The sequence below is a fragment of the Phyllobates terribilis genome, unplaced genomic scaffold (assembly GCF_046119375.1).
Source record: "Phyllobates terribilis strain yellow unplaced genomic scaffold, ASM4611937v1 Scaffold_1__5_contigs__length_1240528914, whole genome shotgun sequence".
Classification (NCBI taxonomy): Eukaryota; Metazoa; Chordata; class Amphibia; order Anura; family Dendrobatidae; genus Phyllobates; species Phyllobates terribilis.
In genome coordinates, this window is record NW_027362761.1 from 624,957,117 (window position 1) to 624,977,846 (window position 20,730).

The 20,730-nt window shown below is 50.2% G+C and overlaps 1 protein-coding gene across 1 annotated transcript; it reads left to right on the plus strand.

Moving 5' to 3' along the window:
- Positions 1-4,085: 4,085 nt before the first annotated feature.
- LOC141154529 (epidermal differentiation-specific protein-like) lies at positions 4,086-4,643 on the plus strand. The gene has a single exon (XM_073640630.1). The coding sequence runs from the start codon at positions 4,086-4,088 to the stop codon at positions 4,641-4,643; it is 558 nt and encodes a 185-aa protein (XP_073496731.1).
- Positions 4,644-20,730: the final 16,087 nt, after the last annotated feature.

Genomic DNA, 20,730 nt, shown 5'->3' on the forward strand with positions numbered 1-20,730 from the left:
GGGCATGCAGCAGTGCAATGGGTAGCTCCAAGTTGCTAGCTATCAGTGGGTTACTTCACCATCACCCAGCATTCCCCATTGATTACCGCACGCCTTGCGCATTTTCATTTTTTTACGCGGCTATGAGCGGTCTTAATAGAGAATAAAATCTATTTAAATTGTCCATGAAAGGAGTTTTGCTTGTAGGTGTTAACCCTGTAATGCAATCAACCCTGCTGAAAAGTCTCTAATACGCTAATCCCTACTCCGCCGGCTAACCCTAAATGATTTTCAGATATGAGCGGTATTATTAGAGAATAGAATCGGGTTGTCGGTTTAAGGAAGCAGCATCAAGGACTGTAATGCAATCGACCCTGCTGTAAGAGTCTCTAATGCACTATTCCTACTCCAGCAGCAAATATCCCCTAATTGCGGTTAAGAGCAGTATGATAGAACTGAATCCATTCACAGAGCTGTTGGTTGCATCTTGCACCAGCAGGTGAGGGTTTAATTGTTCACACTGTTCACACTGTTCCTTCTGTAGCTGCGATTCCCTACAATATGTCCAGGTACAATGCACCCAAGATGGCGTCACTGGGTCTTACATAGACGACTATGCCGGCCGGCCAACCACAGTAATGCCTATACCCAACATGGCTACAGCATTACCGTGATTGGCAAGCAATCCCCACATGTTTAGTGGATGACAATCAGGTGCCAAACATGCATGATGGTGAATCGAGCATGGCGTCCGAGTATCCGGGCACTTGATCGAATACCGAGCGTCTCAAGCACCAGGATGCTCGGTTGACTATCGAGCAGTGCCGAGCATGCTTGCCCATCACTAATGATCACCCCTCAGAGCTGAATGCGGCTCCCATGGTGTGAAAGGTTGGGGACCCAGGGCTGGAACATAACAGTGTGGTATTTGCAGAATAAGTCTTTACTTTTTGTAAGATGATGTCTGACTGATTTTAACCCTTTTACATGCAGCTGACAGCCATTATATACATGCCGCCTTACACCCATGTCGAATATTTACCTCTTTCAGGCTGTAATCTACTCCTCGCTATACTCACTTGTCCTCTGTAATGTAAAAAAGGCAGATTACCTATGCCCTTCAGTCTAGTTCATTTCTCTTTGCAGATATATATGTGGCGCCCCTGAGGGTTCAGTCGCCACAGAGGTACTGCACCTCACCCAGAGGTGTGGTGTCTCTTTCTCTCAGGTAAGGATGGAGTTCTGCCCGGAACCCCAACACCTGCATCCAACACTACACTGCTCTAGGTCGGCTGGAAGGGCAAGATGCGTGCGTAGAACTGAGCCATGTCCCTGGCTGGAGTGGGAGGAACCCAAAGGTAGGGGGAACCAGTAGTGGGTGTGGGTGGAGGAAGCAGTTTAGGGGAGCACCATAGTAGTAGGTATATAAAGAGAGGCCATCTTAGGGTGGCAGAACAGAGAGGTCAGAACAGAAGAGAGTGTCAGTCAGACAGGGAGCAGAGTCTCTTTAGGAGCTCTGCTCCACAAGTAGTGCCCAGTCCTAGAGGCCCAGGTAGGGAGCAGAGGAGTAGGCTCCATTCTAAGAAGGGATCCCAGGGGGTACGGTGAGTGCGGGACTGCACCCGTACGCCCCGAATCTGCCAGAAGACAGAGGGATCGTAGGCCGCAGGAAGGGGACCGGCCCCTGGGCCAGCCGTGTTACTCCAAGTCTCGGCTGGGAAAACCAGAGGCTTCTGGCTTATATAGTCAGTTGCCAAAGCCTCATTCTAATCTCTTTGAGTGTCAAGCTGGTCTGGGAACTCCAGTGAGACAGGTCAGGAGGGACTTCAGAGCACCCGAGCGGGATTGAGAGTGGGAAGCGCAGGGCAGGAGGGAGAAAGACCCAGCGCGAAGACGGTCTAGCTAGGAACACAAGAAAGTGGGGTTCCGTCAGGTGCTCCTAATCTGCCTGAGGAAGAGCTGAACCCCTGCCTGGTGAACGCAGCGCGACATGGGAGGCTGGCACCCGTACAGTGCACCAGTGGAACTGTCATAAGAACTGTGAGTAAAAACTCGGATGACTGCACCGTACTGCCTCCGTCCATTCTTTCATCTGCGCCCTCCTGCCTCCCGGCACTACAACGCCCAGCACAACTTACACTTCCTACACTGCCCTGGAGCTAGCTCTACCTGTGGAGAGCCACACTATCCCTGCTGCCATAACACCAGCTCCAGAGGACTGCTCCGCAGCGGCGGCTCCCTTTAGCTGCATTCCACAGGTGGCGTCACGAACACTTTACAAATCCCCTATAAATAAATCCCCTTTTTGTTGACCGCCCTGGGCCACGGACCGGGCCAGCCACTGTGATATCCCCCATCCGCATCCAGAGGCCCGGCTGCCGAGTAACCCATGGCACTGGGGGCGAGTCATATAAGGGAATAGCAAATTTATTGTTATATTCTATAAAAAGTTGCCAAATGGGTGTCTAGAAAAAACTAACCAGAAATGTTTAAAACATTGAGCATGCAGTTACAGTATGTGGTCGCACAAATGTGCTATCAGGACAGGGTCCATGGATCTGACGCGCCCCAAGGGCCGTGGGGTACTCGGCAGCCGGGCCTCTGGTTGCCGGTATAGGGGATATCACGGTGGCTGGCCCGGTCCGTGACCCAGGGTGGTCAGTGCAAAAAGGGGATATTCTTATATGGGATTTTGGGATTGTTCGTGACGCCACCTGTAGATTGCGGCTAAAGGGAGCCGCCGCTCCGGAGCAGTCCTTTGGAGTTGGTGTTACGGCAGCAGGGATGGTGTGGCTCTCCACAGATAGAGCAAGCTCCAGGGCAGTGTAGGTAAATGGTGGTTGCGCTGGGCGTTATAGTGCAGTGAGGGAAAGGTGGCACAGACAAAATAATGGACAGAGGCGGTGCGGTGCAGTCATCCGAGTCTTTACTCACAGTTCTTTAGTTCCTCAGGGTGCACTGTCAGTTTACAGCCTCCCGCGTCATGCTGCGTTCACCGGGCAGGGGTTCAATCCTTCCTCAGGTAGATCAGGGGTTCCTGTCAGAACCCCACTTTCACGTGTTCCTATTTAGACCGTCTTCACACTAGGTCCTTCTCCCTCCTGCCCTGCGCTGCCCACTCTCAATCCCGTTCGGGTGCTCTGAAGTCCCTCCTGTGCATTGGATCCCGGACCTGCTAGACCCTCCTGGGGATTAGAATGCGGCTTACGATCCCCCTGTCTTCTGACAGCTGTGGGGCGTACGGGTGCCTTCCTGCACTCGCCGTACCCCCTAGGATCACTTCTTAGAACGGAGCCTACTCCCTGCTCCCCTCCTGGGCGTCTGACACTAGGCCCCTGGTTGTGGAGCAGAGCTCCTAGTGAGACTCTGCTCCCGGACTGTTCTTCTGAACTGTCCCGAGCTGTTCTTCTGAACTGCTCTCCTCTACTGACCACTCTTCTGTTCTGCCACCCTAAGATGGCTTCCCTCTATATACTCCTACCAAAGTGCTCCCTCTAACTACTTCCTCCACCCACACCCACTACTTGTTCCCCCTACCTCTGGGTTCCCCCATTCCAGCCAGGGTCAGGGCTCAGCAGCTGCACTCTGCATGTTGCCCCTCCAGCCGGCCTGGAGTAGTGTATTGTTGGATGCAGGTGTTGGGGTTCCGGGCAGCACTCCCTCCTTACCTGAGAGAAGAGAGACACCACACCTCTGGGTGAGGTGCAGTACCTCTGTGGCGACTGAACCCTCAGGGGCGCCACACATAGTGTCCAGCAGATAGGCGGAATGATGAACCAGAACCACATTGGAAGGATTTATTGAGCCTTTTTAACATTGGGAAAGCTCCAGCTCCAGATGTAGGCTTCTTATGGTAGGTTGGTTATAAAAAATGAACTTCCAGTTCCTATAAGATTTTATCCGCAGGATCAGGTCACAAATTGATGAGCAGCCAAGTATTACTCTGCAATTTCTTGAGAAATCAAGGAGAGGAGGAAATAAATTCTGCATAAACATACCGGGAAACACCCAAGTTAAAACCTATATAATGAGCAAGGGATCCGCAGGGAAGGAAAAGGCTTTGAGGCTGCAGAGGACGCGGTATCTCCTCCACAACAACAATCATCATGAACACAATTGAGCTGTTTGAGTTTCCAGACTTCACTGGAGACTCGGTGTCTTTGGACGGTGATAATGCTGACCTCACCACTGTTGGGTTCCTCAAGAAAGCTCAGTCCTTGAGAGTTCACGGAGATCCTTGGGTTGTGTTTACAGACACCTATTACTGGGGAATATTCATCTGCTTCTCTGAAGGAGACTACAGCTCAATCCCAAGTATGGCTGAGAAGATCTCCTCTGCCCGGATGGTTAAAGGTGGCCTTTATCAGCCCAAAATAACATTGTATGAAGGCATCTACTTTACGTTACCATCTGTGGACCTGGAAAAGGCTGCAACTTCACTGAAAAGCTACGGATTCAACAATGTGGCCTCATCTGTGAAGGTGGAGAGCGGAGCCTGGATCCTATACTCTGAAGAATATTTCAAGGGTGACAGGATGATCATTGTGGCTGGAGAATATTTGCCAAATTTCTACTGTCGTGGATGGAATGACAGAGCAAGCTCCCTGAAGCCCATCTCACCAAAGTCAGTATATGGGGCCTCTGACGCTGAAGCTTGTGAGTGAGACTTTGCAGTCTTTTCCGTAGATCGGAGCGGTGCCACATTGATGATTGCTGCTGCCTTACTAATCCTATCTCTGATAATTCACTCTATGACGATGATGATGATCTCCCTGCAGATCTGCTTTGTGTTTTGTGTGACATTTCATCCGCCATGTTGTATTCTCTCATATGGTCTCCACCACACACCGTACCATGTGATGGAGCAGAGTTTTCTGTGTCACCAATGTCACTCTGTGCCACGATGTCGGATTCTATGAGGACTAGACCAGCTACAATCTGTTCGGTGCCTTCTTCAGGCCTTCGTCCCTCTTACAGAGCTCAGTGGAGCTCGGGGCATGGACATTACTGTGTGCAGTGTACATGTCACCTCCATAGGTTTACATCTACATACAGCTGTGTGGACCCGAGATGCTCCTATTATACCTCTATGTTATCTGCCTTTCTGTAATATGATATAATCCAGTTATAATGTGTAATCCGCCATTTTCATACCCGATCCTTATATTCTGAGCACACTGAAGATTTGACATTTGTGATTCTTTTTCTTCAATCACTGATATAATAAAATGTTTGCTCACATTGTGACTTGTGTCTATTATGAAGGGGCAGATTTGTGAATGCTCACATCGCGCGCACTGCCCACTGTTAGGATTCTCAGGTGCCGAGAGCGAGCGGCTTGTGACTACATGTCTGTGATTTGCAGACTTCCAGCCTCATTCTAACTACACTGAAATTGAGCGAGGCCGCTCCCATCTAGATGGCATGTGATCACATGTATGTAAATCACACACGCACAGTCACATGTCCGCCATTCCCATCACCGGCACCTAAAAATCCTCAGAGCGCACAATGAGGGCCACCATAGAGTCTGGGGACCATTGATGGGTCGTCATATAGATTGTGGACCACTCTGGGCCATCATACAGTGTAGGGAATAATATATGGCTATCATGCAATGTAGATACCACTGTGGGGTCTTCACACCGATTGGGGACAACTGTGGGGCTGTCATACAATGTGGAGACAATTGTGGGGCCATCATACAGTGTGAGGACCACTGTGAGGACCATCATACAGTGTAGGAACAAGAGTGGGGGACATTATACAGTGTGCGACCACTGTAGGGGGCGTAATATAGTGTGTGGGCCCGACAGGAGTCCTCACATCGCATGATTGCCATATAGTAAACTGACGCGCCCCCAGAGCCGTGGGGTACTCGGCAGCCGGGCCTCTGGATGCCGGTGGAGGATATCACGGTGGCTGACCCGATCCGTGGCCCAGGGCGGTCACCAAAAAGGGGATTTATTTATAGGGGATTTGGAAAGTTCGTGACGCCACCTGTGGAATGCGGCTAAAGGGGGGCCGCCGCTGCGGAGCAGTTTTCTGAGGCAGATGGTAGGGCAGCTTGTGATGGAACGGCTCCCCACAGGTACAGCGTGCCTCAGGGCAGCGTGGGGTAATGGATGGTGGTTCAGGGGAGAGACGGCCAGAACGGTTCCGGGAGAAATGACAGACACTCACACGGGGGTTCGCTTCGGTACCTTTACTGGTGTAGTTGCAGGTATGGTCCAGGGTACTCAGTAGGCAGGGTGCACTTCTGGACTCTCCCCAGTGAGCGGGTATAGGGCCTTCTGATCCGTTGCTTCCACTTGTTAAGCTTCTGACCTGTCTGGAGCTAGGCCTGGCTTGATTACTGTCTCTCTCTCTTGCACCTGCTGACCTGGTGGTAGGGCCTTCTCTTGGAGATCACTCTCCCTGATCGCTGGGGCCTCCGTGATTCCTAGCCCTGGTACTGTAGTCAGCGTTGGTCGACCTGGGACTTGTAGTCCTCCAGGTATCCGGTGGTCCCTACTGGGTGTAAAGGGTCCCTGTAGGCGCGGACCCGGTGTCCGGTATATATTTCGGGGTGAGCATGTTACGCTCCTCTGCCCCCTTAACTCCTCTCTCTGTTCCTCCTTGCCGTCGGCCACACTCAGGGCCCTCACTAGGCTTCAGTGCGCGCTGTAGGCCTGAACTTGCCTCACACAGCAGCCTGTGTGCTGCTCTCTCTCTGAGCACACTAAACTCTAAACTCTGACTGAGCTGCCTGGCTCCACCCTCCATATTTATATCCCTATCAGGGCTCCCTCTGGTGGTCTGAGGTGGTAGAGTGGAGGTGTGTGAATGTGTGAGGGCCTCTTGTGGAGAAGACCATCCATGCACCCTACTGGGTTCTGTGGCACCTGTGTACTGCAGGGCGCCACATTCCCCCCTAGTACAATTCAGTACTCCTGGACTGAAGCATTTTTTTCAAAACAGGTAACAACAATAATAACAATGAATAACAGCAATAGCAATTATAATAACAATAGAGTTACAGTAAGTCCCGTAACCTGGTGTCCATTTCACCGATGAAGGAACATGAGTAATATGAGGGACCCGGATGAAAACCCTCAACGTAGGCCCTGGGCGTGGCTACAGGGCATAAGTGATCCAGGTGCTGGACCACGTCTTCGGCCACGCCAAACGGGTTTTTGTTCTGTGGTCACTTAAAGGGCACTCCAGGGAGTGCAACTATGTACAGGAACAGTTTTTGGGCTGCTCACAGTCCTCAGCCTACAAGTCTTTATACCCTGACAGGTAACTAAATAAACACATATATTTAATTTAAGTTTATACGATAAACAACAGTAGGCAATACCCGACTGGGTAACTATTTACACTGCAGGCATTTCTAACTTATTCCTGGTACTTGGCAGGGACCTGGCCTTTTGTACTGCGTGTTGACCTACGTAGTACTGGGGTGTTGTTGATGTCTGTGTTTGCACTGTCTGCTACCCTGTCAGATCTACGTGTGGGCAAATTGTAGATCTGTCTTAACCTCTCGATGGGACTGGCAATTACACTGGTTACTGGGCCTACTGGCTCTGCTTCTACCGGTGATCCTTCTTCCGGGGATTCTTCCTGAGCAGGCTCTTCTGGGGCTCTTACAGGTCTTACTTGCAGTGGCGGGTCTTCTGGCTGGTGGTAGAAGTGCATCACAGGTCCTAAGACAGTATGGAGTACATCTTCTTTGGGTTCTTCAGTCACTATAAGAGGTACTTCTTCCTGTGGCTTCAATAGACCTGGGCACGACTTCAAGTGGTCTCTTGAGACTGCTGCAACTTTCTTACCTCCATCTTTACTGATTAGACAGGTTTTTCTATTATCGAACCTGGAATCCAACACAGTGTAAGGCTCTCTTTCCCACTGGTCGTCAAGCTTGTGGTTTCTTCTCTTTCACTTCAGCACAACTTCTCCAGGTGTTAAAGGTTCTGTGGGTGCACTCTTGTTGTACAGTGCTTCCTGCTTATCTCTCATCCTATTTAGACTGTCTTCGACACAGGCCTGTACTCTCTTGTACTGCTCCTGTCGGGTCATATCCTAGTCTTCAGTGGACATGTCTGCTTCCCGCTCTACCACTCCAAGCTCCAGGTCCATGGGCAACTTTCCGGGTCTTGCTCTCATGAGGTACGCTGGAGTACAATTTGTGGAACTCACAGGTATGTGATTGTACAGATCTATCAGGTCAGGTAGTTTGTCTGGCCACTGATTCCTTTCTTCTAGAGGTAAGGTCTTCAGCAGGTCTATGATGATATTGTTCATCTTTTTACATAGACCATTAGTTTGAGGGTGGTACGGCGTAGTCCGAATCTTCTTACACCCGTACAGATGGCAAAACTCCTTGAACAACTCGGCTTCAAAGGCAGGGCCTTGATCCGTCAGCACCTTATCCGGGTATCCATGGGGCCTGCAGAAGTATGCTTGAAACGTCCTTGCTGCACTTTATGCCGTCAGATCCTTGACGGGGGCTACCACCAGGAACCGGGATTAGTGATCCACCATGGTCAGGGCATAGGAGTAGCCTGACCTGCTGGGTGACAGCTTGACGTGATCCAGGGCGATGATCTCCAGGGGCTGGGTTGTCTTGATGGACTGCAAGGGTGCTTTCTGGCTGATGTAGTCTTTTCTTCTGAGGCTACAGGGTCCACAATCCCGGCACCACCTTTCTATGGAGCTTTGCATTCCAACCCTATAAAACCGACTCTTCAGGAGAGTTTCCAGCTTCTTCCAGCCAAAGTGCCCTGCTTGATCGTGGTAGGCCTCCAACACCATCTGGATGTCCGTCCTGGGCACTACTATCTGCCATACCATCTCATGGGTCCTCGGGTTGACGTACCTTAGGCACAGCTTCTCTCTATAGATGAACAGCCGGCTTCTCTCATTCCACAGTTGCTTGGCTTGTGGAGGAGCGTCTTTCTCCAGGGAGGAACCTTCCTGGGTTATCAGTTCCTTAATACGGCTGACAACCGAGTCGCTGTCCTGGGACTCCTTCCAACTGTGGTGAGGTAAAGGGTTTAGTGTCTTACCACGATACCTCCTGGAGGTGCGCTGCTCGTGGACCATCCCATTTTTATGGAAGGCAGGTAGCTCAATCTCCTCCAGGTCATCCACTTCTTCTTCAGTGTCCGACTGGTGAGGGATTCTGGATAGGGCAACGGCGTTGCCGTTCTTGTGGCCTGCCCGGTATTTGATGGTGAACTGATAGTTTGACAGTCGGGCCATCCAACGCTGTTCCATGGCTCCCAACTTGGCTGTCTCTAGATGTGTCAGGGGGTTGTTGTCAGTATAGGCCGTGAACTTAGTGATGGCCCAGACCAAGGCCAGGAACTCCAACTTGAAGGAGCTATATTTTTCTGGATTCCTCTCGGTAGGGAGAAGCTTCCTGCTGGCATAGGCGATTACCTTCTCTTTGCCATACTGCTTCTGGCTTAACACAGCTCCTAGCCCCTCGTTGCTGGCATCAGTGTACAGCAGGAATGGTTGGCTGTAGTCAGGGTAGGCTAGGATTTCTTCGCCAGTCAGGATCTCTTTCATCACTGCAAAGGACTCAGCCTGCTCTTTACCCCACTGGAAGGGTGGGGGGGGTTTCCTCTGTGGGACTGTCCTACCAGGAGATCTTGAAAAGGCGCTGCCTTCTTGGTGTAGACCTTTACAAAGCTCCGGTAATACCCGACCAGTCACAGGAACTGACGTACCTCCTTGAGATTCTTCGGTTCTGGCCATTTCTGGATGGCAGGGACCTTCTCCGGTTCCGGTGCTACTCCTTCTGGACTGACGATATGCCCCAGGTACTGAACCTTCTGTTTGAGCAGATGGCACTTGGAAGGCTTCAATTTCATCCCATACTGGGACAATGCTTCAAATACCTCCACCAGGTGCTTCAAATGGTCCTCATACGTCTTGGATTACACTATCACGTCATCTAGGTATAGCAGCACAGTCTCGAAGTTACGGTGTCCCAAACAGCACTCCATCAATCTCTGGAATGTTCCAGGGGCGTTGCAGAGTCTGAACGGCATACTGTTGAACTCGCAGAGCCCCATCAGGGTAGTGAAGGCCATCTTCTCCCGGTTCTCCTCAGCAACTGTTACTTGTCAGTACCCACTAGTGAGGTCAAGGGTAGAGAAGTAATTTGCAGACTTTAGTGCAGCCAGGGATTCCTCTATACGGGGCAGAGGGTATGCACCTTTTTGTGTTATGCGGTTTACCTGTCTTTAATCTACACACATTCTCATGCTCCCATCCTTTTTCCTGACCAGGACCAGGGGAGTTCCCAGGGGCTACAGCTATCTCTTATTACCCCTGCTTTCTTCATGTCATGCAACATTTCCTTCTCTTTCTGGTAGTGTGCTGGTGGGATTGGCCTGTAACGTTCTTTGATGGGTGGATGGTCACCTGTGGGTATATGGTGTTGTACCCCTTTAATCCTCCCAAAATCAAGTGGGTGTTTGCTGAATACCTGTTCGTATTCCTGGACCACCCTGTGTACACCTTTTTTTTGATGGACAGGAGTGGCGTCAGTCCCAACATGGAGCTGTTGACACCAATCCTCCTGCTGAGCTTCGGAGTCATTGTCCTCCACTCTATCTGGTGGGGTCAAGGATTCCACTGTGTGTATGGCATCATCATTCACAGTACACAACCTGGCAACAGTGGCGTATCTTGGTAATTTAACTTCCTCCTCCCCACAATTTAGGAGACTTATGGGTACCCTCCCATTGCGTACATCAACTACCCCTCTAGCAGTCAAGAGTGTAGGTCTGTGCTCCGAGCTAATGGGCTCCACTACCGCCTGGTAGTTCTGTCCCTTGAGACCTATTGCTGCCCTACACCAAATCAGCATCTCACTCATTGGGGGAATCACAATGGGTATCGGGTCTGTTACCCGTACATTACCAATCTCATCACCTGTTAGCTTTACCTGTTGCTGGTACATAAAGGCTTGAATCTCTCTCTCTGGAGCACCTTCCTCTGCCCTGGTTTGGCAGTGTCAGCAATCTGTTGGAGCAAAAACAACACTTCTCCCAAACAGTTACCAACAATATTTGTACCAAGTATCATATACAAGTCTGTATCACCAGGGTTAGATTCTATGACAATTAGTCCTTGGCCCTTTAGTTCCGCTCTCCCCACCTTCACTGTCACGTCCTTAACCCCTACTAGGTTAACAGGAAGGCCGTTAGAGGCATACACAGAGAGGTTCGGGGCTGGCGGCTGGAGTTCATCTACGGACCAGTATCTTTTGACGAGGACATCAGGTATGATGGTTACCTGTGAGCCGATGTCCAGTAACGCAGGTGTTGCTATCCCGTCCAACACGATGGACAGGAAAGGCCTTCCTCCTACGAACCGATGGTACCAGCTTGATGGGCCTGGTTGATTCACTCCTGGCTGTCGGACCTCGGCCCAGGGTTTGCCCGTTTAAAGGACAGTTCTGCGCTGTGTGGCCTGCCTTGTGGCAGAGATAACAGATGAAGTCTCTTGGAGGGCGTCGTTGGTCCTCCCACAAGGTGGCATTGTCCTCCTCCGGGGTGGCGTTGTCCTCCTTCTTCTCCTCATCCAGGGGACATCCTCAGGGCTGTCGGCAAGAAGTATCCTTCCTTCCGGCTCGGGCTCCGTCTGTAGCTGCAGGGTGCTCAGGACAGTGGCCAAGGTTTTACTTAACTGGCGCACTTCAGAGCGCAGGCTGTCCAGCTCGCTAGGGGGCACTGTTTGCATCTTTGTTTCAGTCGTCAATGAAGGAGCAGTGGGTGCTGCTGGCACTGGGGTGGCCCCACCCTGGTAGCGCTGGATAGCTTTCCCTGATGTTTCCAGGGGCCGTAAACCCTTAATAGCCATGTCCTTGAGGGTGTCAAAGGTGGCGTCTGGATGATCTAAAGCCCACCACCGTACAGTTCTGCTCTCCTCCTGGGACTTCAACCCCCGGATGAACTGTTCCGTAAGCATTTTATTTTCATCTTGTATGCTGGCTGGACTAAGCTGTTTCAGGGCCCGCAGGGCTTCATGTAAGCACCAGGCGTAGTCCCGGATACTTTCCTCAGGTTGCTGGACACAGTGGTAGAACCTCATCCGGAGATCCGTCTCAGTGCGGTTTACAAACACAGTTTGCAGTCTCTTAAAGATAATGGATTCTGATTCCTGGTCTGCGGCTGGCCAGGTTTCAACTTACCGCTCTGCGGCACCAGTCAATTGTCCCAGCACAACAGCGGCTCTCTGCTTACCAGTCATAGAATACATGTCCAGTACACCACATATTTTTCTCTTGAACCCGGAAAGGGTGTCTGGTTTGCCGTCATACTGGGGAAGCCATTTTGCTCCAGGGATATACGGGAGGGCCATGGGTATCAACGGAGTCATGACCCCTGCTGGTGGGGCAGCCGCTCCGGCCTGTGCAGCGCCGGACACAAGTTAGGCATCAGGAGCGTTAACCGGTACTCCGGCGGCTTGCTGGTTGTCGGCCATGGTTGCGCCCCCCTAGTAAACCGTAGCCTACCTTCTTCACTTCTTATCAGGTAGGCCGCAGCTCAACAGGCGACGGTTTTCTTCCAGGACCTTGCGTCTCTCGCGTCTGACGTCAGAGCGTCTTCTGGACTCCTTCCAGGACCTGACGCTTCCTGGTTCGACGTATCCTGGGCTTCGCGCGGGGCGTATCCTGGGCTTCGCGTGCTTTTCACAGTCACGCCTCTCGGGTTCCCACGGTTACGCCCCTCTTCTTTCCACGTGGGGACAGGAAAATGGCGGACAATGGTGGGAGACAGTGGCAATTGGCGGGAAAACTTCACCACAGTGAGTATTACAGTCTTTTAAGGCGCACAGTACCCGGTGGCAACGGGCACGGAATCCTGTTTGTGACGCCAGAAGATGACGCGCCCCCAGAGCCGTGGGGTACTCGGCAGCCGGGCCTCTGGATGTCGGTGGGGGATATCACAGTGGCTAACCCGATCCGTGGCCCAGGGCGTTCACCAAAAAGAGCATTTATTTATAGGGGATTTGGAAAGTTCGTGACGCCACCTGTGGAATGCGGCTAAAGGGGGGCCGCCGATGTGGAGCAGTCCTCTGAGGCAGATGGTAGGGCAGCTTGTGATGGAACGGCTCCCCACAGGTACAGCGGGCCTCAGGGCAGCATGGGGTAATGGATGGTGGTTCAGGGGAGAGACGGCTAGAACGGTTCAGGGAGAAATGACAGACACTCACACGGGGGTTCGCTTCGGTACCTTTACTGGTGTAGTTGCAGGTATGGTCCAGGGTACTCAGTAGGCAGGGTGCACTTCTGGACTCTCCCCAGTGAGCGGGTATAGGGCCTCCTGATCCGTTGTTTTCACTTGCTAAGCTTCTGACCTGCCTGGAGCTAGGCCTGGCTTGATAAATGTCTCTCTCTCTTGCACCTGCTGACCTGGTGATAGGGCCTTCTGTTGGAGATCACTCTCCCTGGACGCTGGGGCCTCCGTGACTCCTAGCCCTGGTACTGTAGTCAGCGTTGGTCAACCTGGGACTTGTAGTCCTCCAGGTATCCGGTGGTCCCTACTGGGTGTAAAGGGTCCCTGTAGGCGTGGACCCGGTGTCCGGTATATATTTCGGGGCGAGCCTGGTACGCTCCTCTGCCCCCTTAACTCCTCTCTCTTTTCCTCCTTGCTGTCGGCCACACTCAGGGCCCTCACTAGGCTTCTGTGCGCGCTGTAGGCCTGAACTTGCCTCACACAGCAGCCTGCGTGCTGCTCTCTCTCTGAGCACACTAAACTCTAAACTCTGACTGAGCTGCCTGGCTCCACTCTCCATATTTATATCCCTATCAGGGCTCCCTCTGGTGGTCTGAGGTGGTAGAGTGGAGGTGTGTGAATGTGTGAGGGCCTCTTGTGGAGAAGTCCATCCATGCACCCTACTGGGTTCTGTGGCACCTGTGTTCTGCAGGGCGCCACAAAACCCCACACAGTATGATGGCCCACAAAATGGTCTGCAATATAAATGATGGCCCCACAGTTGTCCCCACACTGTATGATGGCCCCCACAATGGACGCCACAGAGTATAATGGACTCCATAGTGGTCCTCACACTGTATGCCAAAGGCAAATAGAGATCCCTAATAAAGACCTAAAAATAAAACATAACTTTTATTTCACTTTTCAAGTATAACGGAAGGATACACACACTTTAAAAACACATAGTACTGGATATTGATTGTCCTTCAGCAAAGGGTTGCATAACCCATAACTACTAAAGTGCTTGTGCTTTTTGTGTATTCTTTCAGCGGTGCACGTGGAAAGGTATTATACCAAAGGGAGAAAAGTTCCCGGGACTCATATGTAGTGAATGAATTTTTGAAAGTTTTTGAAAGAATACAAACAGCTACGGAGTGCCGACTATTTTTCTATTTTACATTTGGTATTGGAGTTCGAGCACACGTTTTTGTTGCTGATGTGAATAAATGACTGATTCGCTGCATGTGAGTGCCGGGACCTTTTCTCACTTTTGCATGGGGACCGGGATTGGTGCCGGTGTCTGGATGCGCTTCAGTGTCTGGCTGTGGGCCTGGGCCGGTGAGCAGCGCAGGTTTCTGATGTGCGCAGCCATCTTCCTGAAGCTGTGATCTACAGGAAAATGGCCACCCGAGCTACAAGTCTGCGTATGCGCCGGCTCAGGCGGCCATTTTCCTGTGGATCACAGCTTCAGGAAGATGGCTGCGCACACCGGAAACCCGCGCCGGCCCCCAGCCAGACACCGACAGCATCTCACCTCCTCCCCCTTTGCTGCCGCCGCCGCCACTGCCACCACCGCCGGGTTCTTGAAGGAGGGGGGCCCAGCGATCCCACTCCACCACCACCGCAGGTATGCAATGTTCGGACCATAAGACACATCACCCATTTTCCTCCCGAATTTGGGGGAAAAAAAGTGCGTCTTACACGGTACATTTTATTCGCTAATATTTTATGGCAGATTTTGAAACAAAATATGTGTTTTCTAGTGAGTGTAGTTCATACATCAAGTTATGGACCCAATTTGTGGATGACATATTTATTTTTTGGTTGGGTTCTGTAGAAGAAATCTATGCATTTGGTCGGTATATTAATGAGTGTCATCCACTGATTAAATTTACACTTGAAAAACATGAGAGTGAACTAAAGTTTCTTGATGTTAAAATTAAGATAAGGAATGGTCCTTTGGAACCAAGTATCTATACCAAGGAAACTAATAAAAATGGCCTGTTAAGTAATCCTACTCCTCAGGTATTTAAAGGTCTACCCAAGAGACAATTCACACGATTGTGTAGGATATGCTCTGAGGATAGAGATTATCAGGATAAGTATCAAATTATGATTAATAAATTAGTACAAAAAGGATATAATAGGACAACGATGACTATGGCTAGTGATTACAGATTAGCGAGAACTAAAATACTCGGATGCTTGTTACTCGGACCGAGCAATTCCTAATGCTTGGTTGCTTGTTTCACATAACAAGTATAATGGGAGTCGATGGGAAATCTTCCGCAGTGAAAATGTTCAAATAGATGGGAAAAGTGCTGAATGGAAGGAGAACAGCATGGAGAAGACTCCTGAAAGCATCTGACTCCCAGATCTCTGCTGAGAACAATGCTGTCCCATTTTTACTCCACTTTAAGGACTGACAATAAAACATTCAAAATCGAAGAAAAATTGCTGTCAGGGTTTCAAAGGGACAACACTGGGGAGATCACACAATATCCCACTGCTGCCGTCACTTTGTCAGGATTGAGCAGGGATTCATGCACACACGATCCCTATTACTCACTACGTAGGTATCAGCAATTGCACAGTGAGCATATGGCATACACACCTCCAGATTCCAACACATGGAATATGTGTATACGCCCCGTACTGTCACTGTCAGCTTCACGATAGCCCATTTATTGTTATTCGCTGCCACCACCGACCAGCTTTTAAAATACAATACAAACCTGATCAGACGCCTGATTTGAGGTAGCGTATGGCTTAGTGGGAGGGAACAACTACAGAACAAGAGAAACAGGACTATTAAATTTTATATTTAATCCAAAAGGGAAACAGTGTTTCTGAAAAATATACAAAAGGTTTTACAAAAGGAGACATTTATAGTACAGAATATACAGCAACACAAATAAAATAGTGTCAGGAATATTATAAAATATTAATATCAGGGAAATGTTCGTCAATATCTGCCTGACATAGATGTTCACCCCCCTCCCTTATTCCCCTTCTGCTCAGCACAAAAGCCCCAATTAACCCACGCCTGGGAAATAGTTTATGCAAACAAGGCCAGTCAAGGAGTGTTATAACTTCGTTAGGAAGCAAGCATCTTGTCTCTGAAAGACGCAGGAGGTAATTAAAACGCAGGCTGGCACTAATTTGTGTGTAACTGTTGAAGCTGCTTCCCAAGCCTCAAAGGAAAATTTCTAGACGCACTGACTCAGATATGAAATATGAAATCTTGTGAGTTCCATAGGTCCGACGGTAACGGGACCCATATGTGTAGTGACCAAATCAGCCCAGGAATGTATAGGTGGTTTTCCAGGGCTGTAACCAAAATCAGGGAGCTGCAGTGCAAAAACACCAGAATAGCAGACTGCAGCTATGTGATGTGTGATATCTAAATAAAGATTAAATCATAAGGGAAAAAATGGCGTAGTTTGCAAGCTTCTGTGATCAACGAGTGATGAGTTATCGCAGAAGTCAGCGTTTTTAATAAAAATGTACAGGCTGGAGACCGGCCCACATGATGTCACCACAAGGGGCGTGTGGCCAGATCTCCCCTTAGGTGTAAGAGAATCTATGGAGAAGACAGGCGCACTCATTGCCAAGGGGGAATAAGAATTATAAGCAACGGGTCCTGTTCAATAACAGCATATTCCAACCGGAGAGCCCCTCCTCCACCAATACTGAATCGTCTCCGCGATCGTATAGTGTAAGTAAAGTTATCTTCTTTCCTCCTGTTTATTTTATGTAACTGTTTATGTATTTTAATGTCTCCTTTGTAACATCCTTGTATATATTTTTCCTAAACACTGTAGCATCGGCGTCTCTGCCCCGTACTAGGCAGAGACGCCGTCCCTCTCACCTCCCCGCTCCTGGCGCGGCGTCCTCCAGCGCTTCTCTCCCCACTGCTTCCGGCACGCGCTCCTTCCCCGGCAGTGTGCTTAGGGCGCGCGCGCGCTCCCCCTCTCTTAAAGGGACCGGGCACGCCGTCCTAAGGAGTCCCCGGCCAATTGCCGGAGGACCTCCCATATATAAGGCACCTCCTCCAAAATGGAGGTGCCCGAGCAATGTTGTTGCAAAGCCTTCACTCTGCTTCAGCCCTCAGGTCCCGTTACCAGTTACCTGCCAGTCACCTGCCAGATTCCTGCCTGTTACCTGCCAGTCACCTGCCAGATTCCTGCTTGATACCTGCCTGATATCCGCTTACCTGCTTGCAAGCCTGCGGTCCGACGGTCTGCCCTCCTACACCTGTCAGTCTGTCTATGGACCAGCCTGCCCGCTCACCTGGGAGCGTTCACCTGTTACCTGCCTGCTAGCCTACCTGGAGGCTCTGCCGTCACTTGCCGTGACCACCTGCCTGTCCAGAGACTCTTGCCCGCTCACCTGGGAGCGCTCACCTGCTACCTGCCTGCTAGCTTACCTGGAGGCTCTGCCGTCACTTGCCGTGACCACCTGCCTGTCCAGAGACTCTTGCCCGCTCACCTGGGAGCGTCCACCCGCTACCTGTCTGCTAGTCTACCTGGAGGTTCTGCCGTCACTTGTTGTGACCACCTGCCTGTCCAGAGACTCTCGTCCGCTCACCTGGGAGCGCTCACCAGCCACCAGCCCGCTGCCCTTCTACCCAGAGACTGTCCCTGTCACTTGCCGTGACTACCTGCCCTTCTACCCAGAGACTGTCCCTGTCACTTGCCGTGACTACCTGCCCGTCTTCCCTGGGAGCCACCCGCTTCCTTACAAGGACTGCCCCCTTGTATAGTTGCTCAGAGGTTCCACCTCCCAGACCCGTTACAAACACTGCCTCCCTTTTGGATTAAATATAAAATTTAATAGTTCTGTTTCTTTTGTTCTGTAATCTTTCCCTTCCCCGAAGAAATATACGCTACCGAAATGCAGGAGTCTGGCCAGGCCTGTATTATATTTTAAACTCGGCCAGTGGGAGCAGAGAGTATTAATAATTGGGCTATCGTGAAGCTGACAGTGACCGTACGGAGGGCGTTAAACACGGATTCCAGGCTGTGGAACCCAGGGTGTTGTGCCATATGCTCACTGGTCTCTTACCGATACCTACATAGAGAGTAGTCTGGATCACATGCTCGTGACTCCGGACGAAATACGGACAGCGTGACGGCACGGTGAGATATTGTGTGTTCTCCCCAGTGTCATCCTGACTGTGTGTGGGTGGAATACCTGACAAATTGGTGGCAGCGGTGGGATTCCCTGACAAATAGGATTAAAGAAGAACTTACTAAAGAGATCGCAGTGACGATTCAGTTTTTGCTGGAGGGGTGGCGCTCCAATTGGACCGTTATCGAACGAGACCCGTTGCTTCTGAAACATATACTCCCAGCAATGAGTACTGTCCCATCTTCGGTGAGGTCTTTTATGCCGAAGGGGGAGACCTGCCCACACATCCCCTGTGATGACCTCACGTGGGCTGGGCTCCAGCCTTCATATTTTTATTATAATCTCTAACTTCTGGGATAACTTATCGCTGGTTGATCTCAGAAGCTTGCAAGTGACGCTATATTTACCATTATGAATTTACCTCTCTTTAGAGACACACATGACATGGCTGCGGTCTGTTATTTTGTACTTTTGCATTACGGCTCACCGGGGGGCATACAGCTACGGAAAATCATGCATATTGTTCCTTGGCAGACCCTGCCACTAAAAATATGGGCCCCATTATTATTGGAGGTATAGATCTTTAGATATTCCATATCTTGTGTCGGTCCCGACACAATTACTTTTGAAGCCAGGGAGTAAATCTTTCTCACCAAGGTGTAAATTTATCACAAGCATGTGCCACTGGAAACCATACTTACATGATAATTGGGTTAGGACCTCCATTTTTGCTAGCATTTTGTCTACAAGCCACTTTTCCTGTGTGTGCTAATTTGCGGAGAGAGACAGTTCCGTAGATTGTCAGCTCTGCTATTCTGACAAACAGTATAGAAGATAGGGAATGAGGGCTTTCAGGGGAAGAGAGAAATTCTTAATATTTTCTTAATATTTTTATAACAATTGCAGTTTACAGGAAAAAAATGTTAAGAATAGTGATAAGCGAGCACCAAAATGCTCGGGTACTCGTTCCTTGGGTCGAGCAAATTGGAATACTCGGGTGTTCGATCCGAGCAATGAGCCCAATGTAAGTTTATGGGAAATTTGAGCATTTTTCAGTTGGCTCCCCCGGCGGTCTGCAGAGGGCCTAAAAATTGCCCAAATTAACGGGAACAGTGCTCAAATGACATGGGAACAGCATGAGGAAGACCCCTGGAAGCATCTCTGACTCCCAGATCACTGCTATCAACAACGTTGTCAGAGTATTATGCCACTTTTACGGATTCACAATAAAACATGCAAAAACGAAACCAAAATGGATTTTCCTGGGAAATATGTTAAGGAACATCCTTTCCAGGGTAATGACTTGTATATAAGGCAAAATAAATAACCAAAAATAAAAATACTTCTCCACATCTTGGGCTATGTTCACACGTAGCGTTTTTGATGCATTTTTGCACTTTTGCATTGCTTTCAACCAAGACAAATGCATTCACTGGGAAATGTCATTTTAACATTTTACAACCTCATCTGGCCATGTGGTGTGTGACACATCATCAGACACATGCATACAGTGCTGAAAAGACATGGAAACAGAAAGGGGAAGACCCCTGGAAGCATCTCTGACTCCCAGGTCACTGCCTAAAAGTGTGCACATCATAAGTGATCCTTGGCGCATGCGTACATGCCTCCCGCCATGCACCTGTCGTTGCAGACTTGCAACAAACACCATCCACGTCCTTGTCCCAATGCAGCGTTCAGTTGTCCCTACCCCATTCCTTGGAATGCAAGTGCAAGTATGCAGCTAGCCACCCACCCACCCACAGACTGCAATACTATACTGCCAAATTTTTGACAGCTGCTTGCACTTGAAATATGGCATTTTAGGCTCGTGGAGGCGGAAGCTGTCCACAATCTTATGGCGGCGGTGACCGGGTGTCCATACTTGGTCCCCATCCGCCACTATTTCTCCCGGTATCGTCTCCGCCTTCCACAAGCACGGGTCCCACAATATTACCCGTGCCCTCCCCAGTGCACTTACTGGGAAGGACCGCCTAACCACAAACACGTGGACAGGTGAATATGGCCAGGGACAGTACGGAGACAGTCCACAGCTTTTTTTGCTGAGTTGTATTTCAACACAGCCATATTCTTTAGCTTGGTGAAAGGACTTGGGAAACCGTATCTACCCAGCTGTCATTTCTCCCAGGAAGTCCTCTAAAGCTGCTTTCACTTGAAATGTGGCCTTTTAGGCTCGTGGAGGTGGAAGCTTTTCATAATATTATGCCGACGGCGGCCGGGTGTCCATACTCAGTCCCCAGCCGCCACTATTTCTCCAGGTATCGTCTCCGCCTTCCACAAGCACGGGTCCCACAACATTACCCGTCCCCTCCCCAGTGCACTTAGTGGGAAGGACCGCCTAACCACAAACACGTGGTCAAGTGAATGTGACCAGGGACGG